General features: G+C 42.2%; 1 protein-coding gene across 1 annotated transcript; it reads left to right on the top strand.

Moving 5' to 3' along the window:
- The first annotated feature begins 2,815 nt into the window (after nt 1-2,815).
- Nucleotides 2,816-15,348, top strand: COPS8 (COP9 signalosome subunit 8). The gene is made up of 8 exons (XM_007452910.1): nt 2,816-2,962; nt 4,010-4,080; nt 5,213-5,261; nt 6,468-6,600; nt 9,852-9,959; nt 12,081-12,143; nt 13,547-13,594; nt 14,321-15,348. The coding sequence occupies exons 1-8, from the start codon at nt 2,885-2,887 to the stop codon at nt 14,398-14,400; spliced, it is 630 nt and encodes a 209-aa protein (XP_007452972.1). The 5' UTR covers nt 2,816-2,884; the 3' UTR covers nt 14,401-15,348.
- Nucleotides 15,349-17,485: the final 2,137 nt, after the last annotated feature.

The raw sequence follows: 17,485 nt of genomic DNA, 5'->3' as shown, positions 1-17,485 counted from the left end.
CCCTCTTTCCCTCTCCAAGACTCTCTTCCTTCCCCCATGTAGCTCCCAGCCTCCAATTCCCAAATCCCTGCACCTGTCTGTTAAAGAAGAGTTTGGTCCTCTGAATGACAGCCCAAACTCTACCTCTAACCTGTGATTGTATTTCCAAAGCTTTGTTGTGATTTTCTGTTCAGCAAAAAACCCATCTATTGTCTTCATCTTTTAGCAACCCATATTACCTGCCAAAGCTTTAAAATCATAGGTTTCCCTTTAAAAGATCAAACTGCTGGACTCAGGTGAAATTTCAGGGTTCTGAATTAGCCATCTTCCCACTGGATTCTTCTTAGTCAGAAGTAGGTTGGGAGCCATTATCACATGTTGAAAATTCAAAATCCGGCTCCTCAAACTTTGCGGAATGATCTCAGAATCATTCTGCCCTGAGTCCTTCTCTCTTCTGCATGATTAATGAAACTTTGTTGCTTTATTCCTTCAAAATATCTCTAGTTATATACCTTCCTATTTAAGATTGGCTATTCTTCGAGGGACTTTTGTAGTCTTTTTTTTTTTTTTTGCGGTACGCGGGCCTCTCACTGTTATGGCCTCTCCCGTTGCAGAGCACAGGCTCTGGACACGCAGCCTCAGCGGCCGTGGCTCACGGGCCCAGCCGCTCCGAGGCATGTGGGATCCTCCCGGACCGGGGCACGAACCCGTGTCCTCCTCATCTGCAGGTGGACTCTCAACCACTGCGCCACCAGGGAAGCCCTGTAGTCATTTTTTATTTTTATATTCCATCCAGTGCATTACTAAACACAATCATTTCCACGTGGAAACAGTGTTGATTCTGCAAAAATAATCAGTAAAGCCATCACTGTCTTAGCATCCTTAATAATTTTATCTTCTAGCTTGTGTTTGGTAAATGAAGTCCACAGGGACAGTGGAAACACAAGCAAAGAGACACATGCAGTGTGTTGTCTGCCATTCCAGAGCGTGTTTAAAATACCCCATGAATCTAGAATTCTCAGTGGATCCCCAACGGTGGAAATTCACCCACCCAAGACTCAACATGAGTGCAAGGCAACTGTGTTATGTCTGCAGTAGAGTACGCTGGGTGCTGACATCCCTGAAAGGCCACATTTTCCCCTTAGAACCTGAACTGGCTTCAAATGCATAATGTAGACAGTGGTGTCCTAAGAAACATGAATAATCAAGGAACCTGATCATATTCTTTCTTACTTGTGTTACTTCCTTGTATGATGCTAAATATTCCTTTGTTTTGAAAACAATAATGTAACAGTGAAGGGCAAGATAGGGCAACCCATAGTTCCTTTTGCTTTCCATCCTGCCTCATGCATCCATAAGCCTAACTAAGCTAGGAAGTGCTGGTAGGGCTTGTGCAAAAAACGAAGTGGGGTAAAAACAGTTGAGTTCATTTTGTGAAGCATTCCCATGGTTCTGATAAGGATAAAATGCACACACATGTACAAGCTATGAAATACAAATTGTGTGATTTCTGTGATTCCACATATCAGTTAAATGCACTTATATTTGCTTTTAAAACTGGCTTCGCAATGGATGGATTGGGAGTTTGAGATTAGCAGATGCAAACTATTCTACATAGAATGGATAAACAACAAGGTCTTACTGTGTAGCACAGGGAATTATAGTCAATATCCTGTGATAAACTATAATGGAAAAGAATATGAAAAAGAATATATATACACATATATAGAACTGAATCACTTTGCTGTACACCAGAAACTAACACAACATTGTAAATCAAGTATGCTTCAATAACAAATTAATTAAAATAAAATAAAATTTAACGGGCTTTGCATAAAGATGGATGGTAAAATTCATGCTAATAATTTAAATTTTTATTACTTTTTCTTTACTTAGGATATTAAATAGCAGTTTTTGAAATGATGTGAAAATCTGAGAGACACACTGCGAATAAAGGGAAAAGCTTTATATTACATAGCTTTAATTGTACTTTCCCCTGTTTTTTGAACAAGGGACCCGCGTTTTCAATTTGCTCTGGGCCCATAAATAGTGTAGCCAGCCCTGCAACATGGGACAAATGGAAGTCACTTCCCTGGCTGTGTAGCCAAGGGCAGCAAAACAAAGATGTAAATAAATAATTCACAACATAATGTTCGCTAACGATAAGCACCGGGCAGAAAACTAAGGAGGCCAGGATGGCCAGAGCAAGTCAGAGGGGATCTGGGAATTAGATCTTGAAGCCCTTTGCAAGCAATGTGAAAGACTGGATTTTAGGAATTTGTTGTCATGCTATCATTTTCATCAGAGCAACAACATCTGATTTATGTTTCCAAAAGCATCGTTCCGGCTGCGGTGGCTGTGTGGGGAGTAGCCTGGAGGGAGGCAGGAGTGGAAGTCAAGATAACGTTGCAGTTCAGGCAGTGCTGGAGGTCCAGGCCAGCGCAGCTTCCCTCGGAGGTGGGGACGTGAGGTCGCTGGAGGGGAGCCCCTCAGGGCACCGCAGCACCTTCACCGATGTGGCACGGCTGCTGAAGGAGTAGGTGCGGGAGGAACCAAAAGTTAGGTTTTGAACGTTTAAATTTGCATGGCCTCAAAGCAAAGACGTCTAATCGTCCTCAAATATGCACAAAACCCCTCCCACCCCGACTTTGGCTGCACGCTGTTAAAGCGACCGGCTGCCTTAGAGGCCCGGCCAGTCCTCCAGAGCACCGAGAGCGCCGGCCAGAGCGGTGGCATACCCTCCCGACCGCAGGGATGTCTGCTGACGCGGCGGAACCAACGAGGCGCCTGCGCATGGGCGCTCGGCGGTACCGTCGGCTTTTACGTCATCGCGGGCGCGACGCCCCGAGGGACAGTCTGAGGTCCGGCTCGGCGGGGAGGTTCGGTGGCGGCACCAGCCGGGAAAATGCCAGTGGCGGTGATGGCGGAAAGTTCCTTTAGTTTCAGAAAGTTGCTGGATCAGTGCGAGAACCAGGAGCTCGAGGTAGCCATTCGCCTCGTGGGGTCGCGCGTGGCTTCGGGCCGCGCCGGTCTCCAGGGTAACGGGGCCTGGGGCCCACGGGGCTTGGGGCCGGCCCCTTGCGGGCGCGGGAGCTGGGCGTGTGGAGTCCGGGCCGCCGGGGCCTGCTCCGAAGGCTAAGCATCCAGGCCTGTCCTCCCCCAACTCGCTCGGAGCTTTCTGTTGTTTGTCTTCAGCTAGTGAGCCCGCAAACGCTGTGCATCTTTGCTCCTAACGCCCTTTATGCTTCTCGTGTTTAACTAAATCTCTTTCCTCCCCATTGTGGGGAGAGGTGGAGAATATGTGTATTATTAAAGACGTTTGTGCAGGCATACACACAGGCCAAGAAGATGTAACTTGTAACCTTTTATTAATTCGGAAAGCCCTTAGTCTCCTGTGATCACTGAAGCTAACCGTTTGTTTTCAGTAGGGCAGGTGAAGGTTATATCATGCAACTACTAAAGTAATTAAGGGTTATTTTTTTTCTTAGAAAGGCCCTTAAAGACATTTATAGCATTGGTATAAAAAGCTAATTAACCAAAGGAGGCAACTGCCAAGAAGCAGCCGCTCACTAACAGACACTTAGTAGATGTCTTCTGAGTGAATTAAAATTGAATGAGGGGAGTAGTGTCTTTGTAACTCAGCTGTGATGTTTTTCTCTTTATTACTCATTTATGTAGCTATTTAACATATTCGGTATAATGGGCAGAATCATATTGCTTTAGGAATCTGTTGGAAATACTTCCTATAAGAGTGAGGCTATTTAAATAAGAATTTGAGAACTGGGAAAGGGATCCCATTTAAATACTCTTGTGCGTATGAGGACACAGAGGTCCAGAGGGGGAGAAGTCACATCTGATGACAGATCTAAACTTAATACTCTGGGTTTTTAGTGTGCAGTATACTTCTCTAAGCTGTTTCTCCATCTGTAATAGTAAGTACTGTAAAATATACTTACTCTTTAGATGAGTTAAGAAAATACTTGTAAAAATATAAAAGTATAAGAATAAATGAGGATTTTTGGTCTTACAGGCTCCAGGAGGAATTGCTACACCCCCAGTGTATGGTCAGCTTCTAGCTTTATATCTGCTTTATAATGACATGTAAGTACCTTTTACCTAAAGCTAAGAGAAGCATTTTCCTCAGGAAGTTATTCTTGCATTGAGGTCCCAACACTTAAGCATAGGCACAAGGAGCTATACTTTTTAGTGTAATACTTAATATGTTTATTTCGTATATTGAATCATGGCTTAAGAAATTATGATTAGTCTGAGTTATTTTAAAATACACCTGTTTTACATATACCTTGTAAAAAACATTCCAGTTTGTTATGAGAAACTGCATTGTCAGTAAATTCCTTTAAATCTATTGATCTTTTCTTTATTCTCTTGTTATAAAACCTCTGTCTTTTATGACCTCTGTTTACTTAACTTCACATGTAAAGTTTACTTAACTGTTTACTTAAACTGTTTACGTAACTTCACAGTCTCTACTGAGACTGAGAGAAACTGAAAGGGAAGATTGAGAAGACTAAGAGGAATTTGTTACTAACATGTATGATAGTTCTTGAAAGGTTTTTGTTTTTTAATTATTCCTAATTCACGTTCATTGAAGAAAAGTCGGAAAGTATAGTTATGCAAAAAGACTCCCTTGTAGTTCTGCAACCCACTGATGGTTACTGTTTAATTTTGTTTTAAATTCTTCTAAACCTTTTCATACCTTTTAAACTAAACTGAGATTTTCATTATGTCATATGCTTGATGTCATTCAAGCTTGCGGACTCTTTAAAAAAAAAAAAAAAAAAACTACCTTGAAGTTTTGGTGGCTCTATATCCACTAGTAGGACAAGGGGTCATGATAAGGAGAAAAGCATTGTGTACTGTGTATATTGTCAGGGAATGCCAGGACCCTGAAAGTGTATGAATTTGTTTATTTTGTATATGAATAAATTATTTAGGCATTTCTATTTAAGGCTTTGTAGTGTTGCCTTAATTTAAGATCTGTATTATTAATTAAAAAATTCACTAAAAATGGTAAAACATTACTTTGGTAAAAATATTTCATGTCTTTTATCTGGAAAACCACTGTTACTTCCCCTGGATAAACTCATTATATGAATTTCACTCTGTATTTTATAGAGTATTTTAAAGTATACTTCTGGGATCTAGAATTCTAAACATTTATGGAGGTGATTTTTTTAAATTGCTTATTCTTTCTTGGGGGGGTGTAAATTAGGAATAATGCAAGATATCTTTGGAAAAGAATACCACCTGCTATAAAATCTGTAAGTAGTCTTCAATATACCTTATTACTTTAATATAGTAATGACATTCATTTAAAAAGCAGTCTCTTAAAAGTTTCTGTTTTCTTTTTCATGTGGATCACAGAAATAGTTATTAAACTGGTATTAAAGTTTAAGGATAGATCTACAAATTCCTCTCATCAGAAATTGTAATTTCCCTTGGGTGGTACAGAAATCTGTGCTCAACTCCTGCCGATCAGATTTCTTAAGACACTTTGTAGAAGTGTCCATTTACGCAATAAACAACTGGGTCAGTTTAGGTAAAAGTTTGGTTTTTGTTTGTTAGGTTTTTTTTTTTTAACTGATTTGTGCAGTTTCCTATAATGGTATTTATTTTGCAACTAGTATTATTTACAAGAACACTCTAAAAATAATAATTATTCAGAGCATTAAGATTTTTGCTAATTAGGATTTTGGATTTCTTGTTTTTCATGTGAGAATAGATGAACTCACTTAAAAGTTTCTTCCAAGATGGAATGAAGTAAATTTTTAATTTCAGGTGATTCACTGTGTCTAGCATAAATGTGAAGTGAATTTTTTGTACATTCACAGAGCATTAATAAGAATTCACCTAAATTCCTTTGTTCATTATTGATATTCAGCAGCAGATCAGATTAGCATTTATACTCTCTCTCTTTCCTCCACATCCTATTAAGTAAGTTTGGAATGTTCCTCCAGCTTTATTGGTTTAAAATAAAGCTGTAAATTAGATGCACAGTTTCAGTGATATTAGTGGGAACTTTATCCTTAGGCTACATTTTATGACATCTTAGATTGGGAGTCTATATTATTAGCCATTTTGCTACTATTTTTGCCCTAAGAATAGGTGTATGTATTTTATGTACATGTATATGTGGATTAGTACATGTTCTGTATATTATACACAAGTATATATGAAATGTAAATAAATGTAGATCTTCAAAAAACAATGTTTCAGATAACTAATTCCTAAACTTATTTGTGAAATATTGTTGGACTACTTTCTCATGCCTTAATTTTCTGTTATAATAAAACATGCAAATAAATTCTACAGTACTGTTCAAAACATTTGAAAACCTTTTTGATAGTGGTTGGGCTGAAAAAGTAATTACACCTCTTAAAAGAAATGTTGAATTATGTTTTAAGATACAGTTGTTGGTATATGTGCAGAGTGAATATCTTCAAATGAGGCAATGATATTTATTGCAGGCAAATTCTGAACTTGGGGGAATTTGGTCGGTAGGACAAAGAATCTGGCAGAGAGATTTCCCCGGGATCTATACCACCATCAGCGCTCACCCGTGGTCTGAGACGGTCCAGCCAATCATGGAGGCACTTAGAGGTAGTGTTTCTTTGTGGCTCAGAATTAAGTTAGACTAGACCTGTTTCCCTAAGGTGCCAGGGTGTTGAAGTAAGTCGATGATGTGTGTGAAAATAGGTACGCTCCGCTAAGTGAGTAGGGTTTTCAGAAGTCTTTTTTAGATTTGCTGTAATCACGCTTTGATTTCACGTTGCTTCAGTTTATGTTGGCAGCTGAGGGCCTCACTGTCTATTAATTTAATTCTAGAAGTGAAGTTGCTTGTCAGTAAGAGGTGTTTTTTTTGCTACTGAAATGAAATGTAATATTCTAATAAGTCCAGGTCATGAGTTGGATAAGATTTCAAGCCCGCATGTTTGAGAGTAGAGACTGCTTTGGACTCTGTGGACCTCGGCATTTGATGGGGTTGTCTCCAGCTTCTGGATTTGTGATTAATCAATTCAGTACGCAGATGCTCAAACTTTTTTTAATCACGCTGAAAGATTGCAAGTCTGGTGCGGCATAGCACTGATCCTGCAACAAAACTCCCCCGTGCTTCTCTCTTTCCATTCTCCCACCCCCAGCGTTTGCTTCCATTCTTCTTGGTTCCCCCTGTTATATGTTGTTATACCCTCACTTCTTGTTACCTTGTTTCTCTGGCCACTACCTGCCCTCACTGTCCGCCCTTCGGCTCTGGAGGAATCAGTGAGCAGAAGTTCTTGAGAATCACTCATCACTCTGGCAGGGCATATCAGCTTTTCAGGGGCAGGAGGGGAAGGTTGCTTCTGAGGTGCACCTGGTTCTTGGTGTAGTGGAGCAGAGCAGTGTGAGCAAGGAAACAGGAGGCGCTTCCTTTCAGCGTGGGGGAAGTGAGCAGGAGCACGGGGCCGGCCGCAGGTGGGAGGGAGGCTTGTGGGGTCACTGCTGCGCCGGCGCAGTGTGGGCAGCTTTGGATCTCCGCACTGGAGGCAGCCTTAACCGCGTTGCATAAGCCCTGAGGAGCGGGGATACAGAGCTTCAGCCAGAGCAAGACAGGGAGGGGGCCGAGGAAATACACTCCCTGCCCTGCAGAATCCCATTCACGGAGTAAGGGAGCCCCGGTGCCACAGGCCTGGGTGGCCGTCCGCCCTGGAATTTAAGGGCAGAGATGGGTTGGGAAGGACAGCAAGCTCACCTTCCCTTGTGTCTCCAGTGCCGGCAGTTGGCAGTTCCCGGTAGATAATAGGCACATTTAAAAGTATTTGTTGAACAAAAGAATGAGCATTCTCTTAGGGTCTCCCCAGGACTGTCCCAGGATGAATTGCCAGCAATGTTAGGTGCGAGCCCAACTGATTGCACCTTCCAGCTTGTCGCTTGTCGTCGTAATGCGTGCCCTCCTGAGGTTACACATCTCACAGATCTCCCGGGCCACGTAGCGACTGGTGAGAATGTAGATGGCAGATTCATTCTTGCTGAGAGGTTAAAAGCCGCCTGAGTGTCTAACTGATGCTGTGGATCACGTAGCCTTGATTTCTGCTTTCCTTGTCAGTCTGCTGTGCCTCCCCTTGTGTGTTTCTCTTCTCTCCATTCTGTTTTTCTCTTTCATTCACATTCTATTCTTGTTCTGTTCCCCATCTTTTTCAAATCTGAAAATCTGACCAGAGTACTTAAACTAAAGTGAATGTTTTTACAATATGCTAAGCTTGCCAAATGAATGTAGTTTTCGGTGCACACTTGTGTTTTCCTCTTTCATTGTTGCTCTCGGTTCTTTTCCACTGAATGTCTGTAGCCTTGAACAGAAAAAGTTCCTTCATCTCTAAGCTGTATTAGAAGTCTGATTTAAGGTCGTTTGCTGAGAGTTGGTAGCAAGAAGGAAGGAATTGGAAGAGGAGCAAACGGTGGCTCAATGAAAGCTGGGGAGGGTGTCAGCCTCAGTGAGAAATGACGAAACGTGATTGACTGCCCGCGATTTTTCAGGCAGATGGGAGCACAAAGCCTAAGGCTGGGGTCGGGCCCCCTTGGGTCCTGGTGAGACCTTCCACAAGCCTGTGTTCAGCACATACTTCCTTAGAGATGCTGGGCCCCTCGGGGGATCGAAAGATATATAAAAGCCCTCCTGTAGAGAAGTTCCGGATGTAATTGAGATGATGGGGTGGGGAGGGGTGCGGTGTACGCCATAGGTGGTAAAAGATTGCTTGTTCAATAAGTAAACGTTACTGTGAGTTCAGAGAAGGGCGGAGATTGCAGTGACTCCAGTGCCACAGGGAGAGTTTATAAACAGACCTGGGACTAGAAGAGAAGAGGGCGGTTCAGACCACACAGCAGCATAAACCCAGCGCCCCGGGGATGAGAAGGTGTAAGGCTCCTCTCTGAGAGCCAGCAGGCCACTTTGGAGCAAAGTGTGTCTACGGGGATTGATGTGGCTGTTAGGCAGTGTCCCAGGAGTGGAGAGCGGATTTTCTTATGTTGCAGGGCTATCTTGTACGTGTATACTTGCCTATTAAATGTGGAAAGTAAAATCCAGAATACTTGCCAAGCATGTTGAAGGCAGGTGGAGGATGCTTTGTGTTACTCAAGGAGCAGAGGGCGGGAAGACAGGCCAGCTGGGCTCCACTCTCTACCATTTGGTTATTGTCTCTGCCTCATTCCTGAATTATTTAATGTGGAAATTTAAGCCTGGGGTGGGGGTGGGGGCGGGAAAAATCCCACATGTGGTCTCCAGGGAGGAGGTTTTGTTGCTGGAATTGCTTGCAGCCCCTTTCTGTGAGGCTCAGTCATTCAGGATTTGCACCTGAATGACGTCAAGAGTTCAGAGTAGACTTGAAAGTTAGGAAGGTGCTCTAGTTACAAGGTTTGCTCTGCAACTCCCAGGTGTGGTCCTATATCAGAGGCCCTGATGAGAAAGGACAACTAATTATGGGACTAGGTAATTTCTGCTCCATTCATTCTAGTTTTTATAAGTGAGATAAAAGAAAAATTTTGAAATATACATCCCCAATACGTCCCTAATTTAAATGAAATTTTCTTAGAGCTGGAGTCTTGTGTATATTAACTTTTTTCCATCTTTGTAGTTTTTATTGTCACCTGAGATTTTTTGACCTAAGAGGAAGTATAAGAAACGCATGTGTTTATTCAGCAATACTTGAGCCCCTCTTCCATGTTAGGCGCCTACAGCTGTGCCTGTAAACACAGAAACGTTTAGGTCGATGTAGTCTTGCTATCCAATTTGGACAAGGACAGTGATGTAATAATTGTGTGTTTCAAAACATGCCAGCTCTTGTGGTTCACTGTTTGCCAAATCTCCCCTCCCACAATAGATGCCACCCGGAGGCGAGCCTTCGCCCTGGTCTCTCAGGCATATACCTCCATCATCGCCGACGATTTCGCAGCCTTTGTTGGACTTCCCGTGGAAGAGGCTGTGAAAGGTATTTGGGGCTTACTTTTTACTTTCAAGGAAAACGGAAGTGTAAATTATACGGTCCCTTATCTGAAACCATTGGAACAGGATGTGTTTTGGAGTTTAGGTTGTGTGTGTTCTTTAGAAAGGTGATAGGAGACCTGCACTGCACAAACCCCAGCAGCCAGCACCATGGGGCCAAGCCCAGCCGTGGTTCTGCAGCCAGCTCAGAGTGCAGGCTCGCACACAGCTGGCGTCAGGGAAGAGTGTACATAAAAGGCTTGGGGGTTCACGTCAGAGTTCGCCACCGTGTGAGTTAAAGAAAACTTTTTGGTTCATGGAGTTGTTTTGACCTCTGCGTGTGGATGAGAAATTTCGGGTTTGTGTTTTACTAAAGCACTTTTGGCCAAAGACAGGCACCAGTTAGAGATGTCTTAGAACAGGCGCTTTGTAAAGGAACACTTTGCCATTTTTACGAAATTAAAATTCAACTGTGTCTTTGAGATGTACCCTTGTTGCATGTGATTATTCTAGCTCTTTCCTTATGGAACCTCTTTAATGTTCCTGTAGTCATTTCTTATGGTACCCATGGTCTGACCCCTGCATATTTTCTGCTTTTATCTCTAAGACCTTTGATCAACTCCTAAGCCCTACTAAATGATAGTGAGCCCTCCAAGTTGATGCCCAGGAAGGAAAAATTAGAGCTGCTATTGACTAAGAGTGGGAGGGAAAAGGAAGGTGGTGAGAACAGTGAGTTACTGGAAGAAAAAGGTAGCGAATGGGGGTACAGAGTCAAGCATTCCATAACATTCCCACATCTGAGCCCCAGGTTACAGCATAGTTGTTACAAGTGGTAGAAAATGTGAGATGCAAGAAAATAAAGCACGTGCACATTATTTGCTTCTAGACATGCCAGGTGGGTAACATTATATTCATAATTCTGAGCTTAAACTTTGTAACGTCTTTAAATTATTTCTCTTCCTTTGAAAATCAGCACGAGGTGGGGGTTTGGTTGGCGGGTTTTCTCGGGGAAGGAAGTTTTAGTTGGGCTGGAGCTCGCATTTAGAAATCCCTGTTTCACCCTTCCGTGGTGAAGGCGGTCTCATCCCAGTATCCCTTTTCAGCCCAACTTTTCCCTCACCATTTCTTAACAGTAACCTAGGTGCTTGCACCCCACTCTTAGCCACTGGTTTCCAGATGTGCTTTTGCATTTTCATTTTTCAGGTCATGCCCCAGCTGTCCCCTCCCCTTGCTAGATTGCTGTATAATATTAATACTGCATGTGACTTGTGGCATTGTTTTACGATGATGGATGTGTTGGATTCTCCAGTCAAAATATGAGCTCCATTAAGCACCACAGATTATAAATTTCCAAGGCCTAGCACAGTTGACGGCAGGTTAATGAATGTTCTTACAGTAAATCATACTGTTACTTACTAATACAAACATTTATTTGTTTTGACTATTTTGAAATTGATCCATAATTTATTATCTAATAACTAGTATATCCCAGAGTCCATACTCTTAACTGACTGAGTGTGAATCCTGGTACCCTTCCCCATGCTAGCTATGTGACCTAAGGCAGTTTACTGGAATTCTCTAAACTTTCTTTTCCACATCTGTTCAATTATGGTGCTGTGTCCCCTTTACAGAGTTGTTGTGGTGATTACATAAAGTGATCCCTGTAAAAGCACCTAGCACAGTACCTATTGGCCAGCCTTCTGTGTTGTGTATGTAAGCTGTTGTTTTTATTATCACCATCGTCTTTGTTATTACTGATGTAATGATTATAGAAAATACTAAATAAGTCTTCCTTATGTCTGTCTTTAATAAGGTTTGATCAGGTTAGTACTATTTTATATATATATATTTATATATATATATATATATATAATAGAAAACTAATCATCTGTTAGTGATTATAGCAGCCTGATAGAATAAAATCATAGATGTTTCAGAAATATTTCAAAAATAAGTTCCCATGAGAATGCTGTCTCTAGTATACCCTTCTAGTAAAAATACACATTACAGGTTAATCTACACACATCAGGTCTCCCGTACAAGTAGTGTCATTGACAGATTGTGAATCTTGTAAATGAAAAGTTTTTGGTTTTTTTAATTCATTTTTGTGTTAAATACACATTTTTAGGTATCCTAGAACAAGGATGGCAGGCCGACTCCGCCACAAGGATGGTCATGCCCAGAAAGCCAGGTAGGTGGAGCTCTTTGTCCGTCTTGCAGCACTGAGCTCTTGTAAGATCACTGAAGTTTTTCAGGCATTGAATTTGAATAATTTGATATAAAATTCTGCTATACTAACAAAATGAGAGTAACTCATGTTAAGTTCAGATATAGGATGGACACTTAGGGTAGAAAGGATCTTAAAGGTCACCTGGGGCTTCCCTGATGGCGCAGTGGTTGAGAGTCCGCCTGCCGATGCAGGGGACGCAGGTTCGTGTCCCGGTCCTGGAAGATCCCACATGCCGCGGAGCGGCTGGGCCCGTGAGCCATGGCCGCTGAGCCTGCGCGTCCGGAGCCTATGCTCCTCAATGAGAGAGGCCACAACAGTGAGAGGCCCACACGCTGTGGGTGGGGGGGGAAGGTCACCTGGTTTTACCTTAATTTTTTTTTAATGTATTTCATACATAAACTGTTTTATGTGAGTGTTTCATAATCTTTATTACAACTTAATTTTTAATAAGTATTAATCTCTCATTCTTTTATTTATGGGGCCATTTCTAACTGCTTATTCTTAATATCTAAACTGCTGCCTTTTAAAAAGATATTTAAAATATTCAGAAATTCCCCTTTTCTCCTCGTGCTGTAGACACATAGACTCTTCTCCTAAATAAGATTTTCAGTGGCTTTAACTTGCACAAAATTAAGGTCTCTGGCCTTTACAGGCCTTAAATGATTTGGCTTGTCCTCATTGTCTCCACCTGAATTCCTGGTCCCTCGGCCTTCCTCTCTGAAATGAGCCACGTTCCTTCCTGCAAGGAGGCTCCACTCCCTCCTGCTTACCAGGAGTGGCCTTTCCTGCCCTGTCCTTAGAGCTGGCCTCAGTGCCCACATCCATAAACCTTCTGATCTGCCTCATCCCAGAGTTCCTTCCGTCTGCTCTGAATCCCTGTTGTTAGACATTGTTGACCCCACAGTAAAGTGGTGCACAAATCTCCATGTGCTCAGACCTGCGAGGGTGCAGAGGAGTGATGAGACGGGGTCCTGTCAATTTAGATGGTGAGAGAAGACTGCTGCAGTAAAAAAAAAAACCAATCTAATGAAATAGAGCATAACTGTTGTCTTTGTCTGAATGCCACTGCATTAAAAATGACATGTTCTGGGCGTCCCTGGTGGCATGGTGGTTGAGAGTCCGCCTGCTGATGCAGGGGACACAGGTTCGTGCCCCGGTCCGGGAAGATCCCACATGCCGCGGAGTGGCTGGGCCCGTGAGCCATGGCCACTGGGCCTGCGCATCCGGAGCCTGTGCTCCGCAGCGGGAGAGGCCACAACAGTGAGAGGCCTGCGTACCGCAAAAAAAAAAAAAAAAAAATGACATGTTCTATGTGAAGGTTCTTTACAATGACTTCTGTAAATTGGGCTCTACATTTTATTTAGTTGCAGGGGCCCTGGATGTTTCCTTTAACAGGTTTATTCCCTTTTCAGGTATGTATTTTCATATGCTCATTTAAAAATTGTTTCATCGTTTTTCTTGTTTGCTGTTGTAGTATTTATTTTTCTTAGCTCTAATCTTATAAACAAAGGGATGAAATCCTAACTTGGTATTTATAATAGTACATCTGGTTACAACCATGAACGTGTGGGCTCCCCTCTGTAGCTTACCTGGAGGTAGTGATCCCCTCTGGCCCGGCCGCAGGGTGTCCTGTAGGGAAGGTGTGATTGAGCTTCTCACCAGCACTGATGCAGACGCAGCCCCAGGCTGACACGTAGTAGCTTAAAAGTTAGAAGTAAACTTTTGGGGGATGGGGTCCTTTGTGGGTTTTTTGTTCACTGACAACTGAGTAGTCTAGAGGAGTGCCTGGCATGTGGTTAGCACTAGGTGACTATGGAAGTAAATGTCATGTGGGGAGGGTCTTTCCAAGAAGAGCTATGTTCCCTTGGTAGACAGATTACCTGTTAAAAGTATTTTTAACCTTCGCCTGGAAAACTTCAGTAACAGCAAAGCCAGACATGCCTTTACTCCCAGTTTGGGAAAACTACTCATAAAAATTGACGCTTCTTGGCTTGTTTTTTTTAAATGTCCAAGATTAAGCCAAAGCTAAGAAAGTTTCCATATTGTTCAGTTAAAGACATTGGAGGGCGGGGGTGGCAGTACCAAAGATTTGTGACCCCGGTGTCTGACTTGAGTGTGTTTCTGTCTCCAACGCGCAGAGCCTGCCCCCGTTCCACCCATCCCCAATGAACAGCAGTTAGCCAGACTCACCGATTATGTGGCTTTCCTCGAAAACTGACTTATCATTCTGAGTTCAAGATCCACCTTCAGCATCCTGAATACTGACAGAAAAATGTAAAATTTTTATTTTCAGTTTTATTGGATGGATTAAGCACCTCAGCATTCCTTACTGAGTATGTGATAAAATACGTATATAATATAAAATATATTATATATATTTTGTCCTTAAATATGCTGAATGGTTGTTGAAACAATTCTCATTTTGTAATATTTGACAGTTTGGATGGAGCCCGTCAGTATTAGGCAGTCAGTTTGTATTTCCTAGTGACTCATAAAATACAGCTCTCCTGCTTCATGTAGAACAGTGGTTGTCAGCTGTTTTCTTCTGCCCCAGTACACAGCACACTCCCATCTCTACCACAGGTTGATAGTTGCAGTGATGCGTCTGGGATTTGAGGAGGACTGTCCCCAGGGGCAGGATCTGAAGTGCTGGGGACTCTAATTCACCCCTTTTGGAGAATATGCTCTTTTTCTCTCCCCTCCTGAGAATCACAAGTATAAAATGCTGAGATAGAGCTGAGGAACAAAGGCCATCTCCCTAGTAAACCAGCTTGTTAACTTTAGATTTTTTCCTAAGAGTGTGAGTACATCCATTGCTGGCAGTGGAGGGCTTGCCATGAAAATGTGACTTGTTAAAGACATTCATGAGAAGTATGAAGTTGTAATATCTCCTTTCAGAAGAAGGGAAACGTAAGTGTGGAATGCATTGTTTGGGAAAGAAGCGATGAAGTGACACACTGTGTACGGCTGTCCGCAGCCTCGTGGCTGCTTATATTTGGCCCTTGGGTCAAGTTCTGCCCTTTGGAGAAATACTGAACAAGTCTTTCATTTTTTGTGTGACAGCCCTCTGAATATTTGAAGTTGTTTATTGTATCTTCAGGTTAAAACCACCCCCTAGTTCATTTATTCTGCATTTGTTCAATAAATATTTAATTGAATTTTTCAACTGTTTTTTCGAAGGTAGTTTCTAGAAGTTTCACTATCCTGTCTTCCTGTGGATGTGTTCTAGTTTGTCATTGTTTCTTTTAAATTACAGATTTCTTAATTAAATAGAAATTACCTATATATAGTGGTAATTACATGATTCACGTTTTTCACTCATTTTAAATAGACTTTACTGGCTATTTCAGCTATTGTTAACATTTATGGAAATACCTGTTAATTAATGTTTTATTTAACCTTGATATAAGTCATGTTATTAAAACTTCTTGTTTTACAGTTGAGGAAATGGAAATTCAAGAAATCAGAGGATCAGTAGCTAGAAAGTAACAATGCTGGTTTGCTAGTTTTTGAACTTCTAGGTTTAAGGACAAATTGTATCCATGGGTCTTAGTTTTAATAGATTGGAATCAACCCAAATGTTCATTAATAGGAGACTAGTTGAGTAAACAGTAGTGTACAGTGTGGTGGCGCCATGCAGCTGTAGAATGCATGCATGCATGAATGAGTGAAGGTCTTGGTGTACTAAAAGTGATCTCAAGTGAAAACACAAAGTACCGGGAGTTTATACTGTTATTTTGAGGGTAAGAAAGGGTGAATGGATATACAACTGTGCATACAGGCATATTTACGTGTATTTCAAGCAGAAGCCACTGAAGGATAAACCAAAATCTAATAAAAATGGTTCCCTAAAATGGAAGAGGGAGGACAGTCGAACACAGAGAAAAAGTCACTTCAGGTGACTCAGTATTTCATAGTATTTTGTTTTACATTATCAATGTTTGATAATAATTATCATTATTATTAAAAGTATAGGATAAAACCAATGGGAAATTAACATAATTTAATGTTAGAAGCTAATCTTAAATTTGACTCAACAACCTCATATGGTTTATTTTTCTTTCTAAACAGTAACTATTTCCTAGCTCTGCCCATCTGTAAAGGCCTAGAAGAATTATAAGCCAGTAACAATGAGAACCACTAATGTCCAGGTTGTGGTCTCTAAATTCCATTTTCAACTACGTAGAACAAGAACTTATTTGCAAAATGGTTAATACTAGGTCTGGGGCAATAACTGTAGATTGGGGCTTCCCTGGTGGTGCAGTGGTGAAGAATCCACCTGCCAATGCAGGGGACCTGGGTTCAAGCCCTGGTCCAGGAAGATCCCACACGCCACCAAGCAACTAAGCCCATGCACCACAGCTACTGAGCCTGCGCTCTAGAGCCCGTGAGCCACCAACTGCTGAAGCCCGCGCACCTTGAGCCCGTGCTCCGCAACAGGAGGAGCCACCGCAATGAGAAGACTGCACACCACAACGAAGAGTAGCCCCCGTCCGCCATAATTTGAAGGAGTTCCCACTGGCTAAACATGAGACAAATTGAGCATGAAAAATAGGTATATGTGTCTCTATTTTTAATCGCAAGGTCATAATTATAATATTAGAAAAACATCATCATGTACAAGAAAGTACACTCGCTTATTTATCAATTTTCAGAACAATGAATTGATGCCCTAGCAATCTCCAAAGTAATAAAATTGAACCTGCAAAGTAGCCAACTAACCAATGATGGGAAATTCTTTATGGAAGAATTCCACCTAAAAATATAGATAGAAAATCAGTATTTACAGCCCCTAATGAAATAAGTAAGGCCTCTAGGGAATGAGTATCAGTGGCTGCTGAGACCACGGGGTGAGAATCAGCCCATATTTGTGCTCTGGCTGCCACAGAGACTGCCAGCTGCACGCAGGTGTAGTCTGACAGCACCTTGCTGTACATCCAGTGAGGGTTACTGTGACACTGCCACAGGGGCTGCCCTTGCAAACCCGGGGAAGAGAGTGAGCTTTTCAGCAGCTGGGGACGTGATATGGTGAGTAAACACTCCCTTCCTTGTCTTAGGAAGACAGTTCCAGGGTACGTGCTCTACCTGGTTCCTGAAAAGACCCCAGGAGGGTTGAGCTTTGGTTGCCCATTGTAACCAGCCTGTCTGCAGCACGGCCTTGGACTGTTTCTTCATTTTGCTTTTCCCAATTCTCCATCTCTTTCCTGGAATCAAGAGCAGTGATCCACCTATGCATGGAGGCTTAGCATCACTAACAGTGGCACAAGTGGGCCTGGTGTGGAGCCATAGTAAACACGTAGCAT

Source organism: Lipotes vexillifer, unplaced genomic scaffold (genome assembly GCF_000442215.2).
Source record: "Lipotes vexillifer unplaced genomic scaffold, Lipotes_vexillifer_v1.1 scaffold652, whole genome shotgun sequence".
Taxonomy (NCBI): Eukaryota; Metazoa; Chordata; class Mammalia; order Artiodactyla; family Lipotidae; genus Lipotes; species Lipotes vexillifer.
Note: the sequence above shows the minus strand (reverse complement) of the source record. Positions and strands in the feature narration are given on the sequence as shown.

What these genes read in the sequence shown, in the direction of transcription:
- COPS8 (XM_007452910.1), top strand. Translation starts at nt 2,885, where the DNA reads ATGCCAGTGGCGGTGATGGCGGAAAGTTCCTTTAGTTTCAGAAAGTTG. An exon ending in TATCTGCTTTATAATGACAT is followed by an intron (nt 4,081 to 5,212) that starts GTAAGTACCTTT and finishes GGTGTAAATTAG; the next exon opens with GAATAATGCAAGATATCTTT. An exon ending in CAGGTTTATTCCCTTTTCAG is followed by an intron (nt 13,595 to 14,320) that starts GTATGTATTTTC and finishes TCCAACGCGCAG; the next exon opens with AGCCTGCCCCCGTTCCACCC.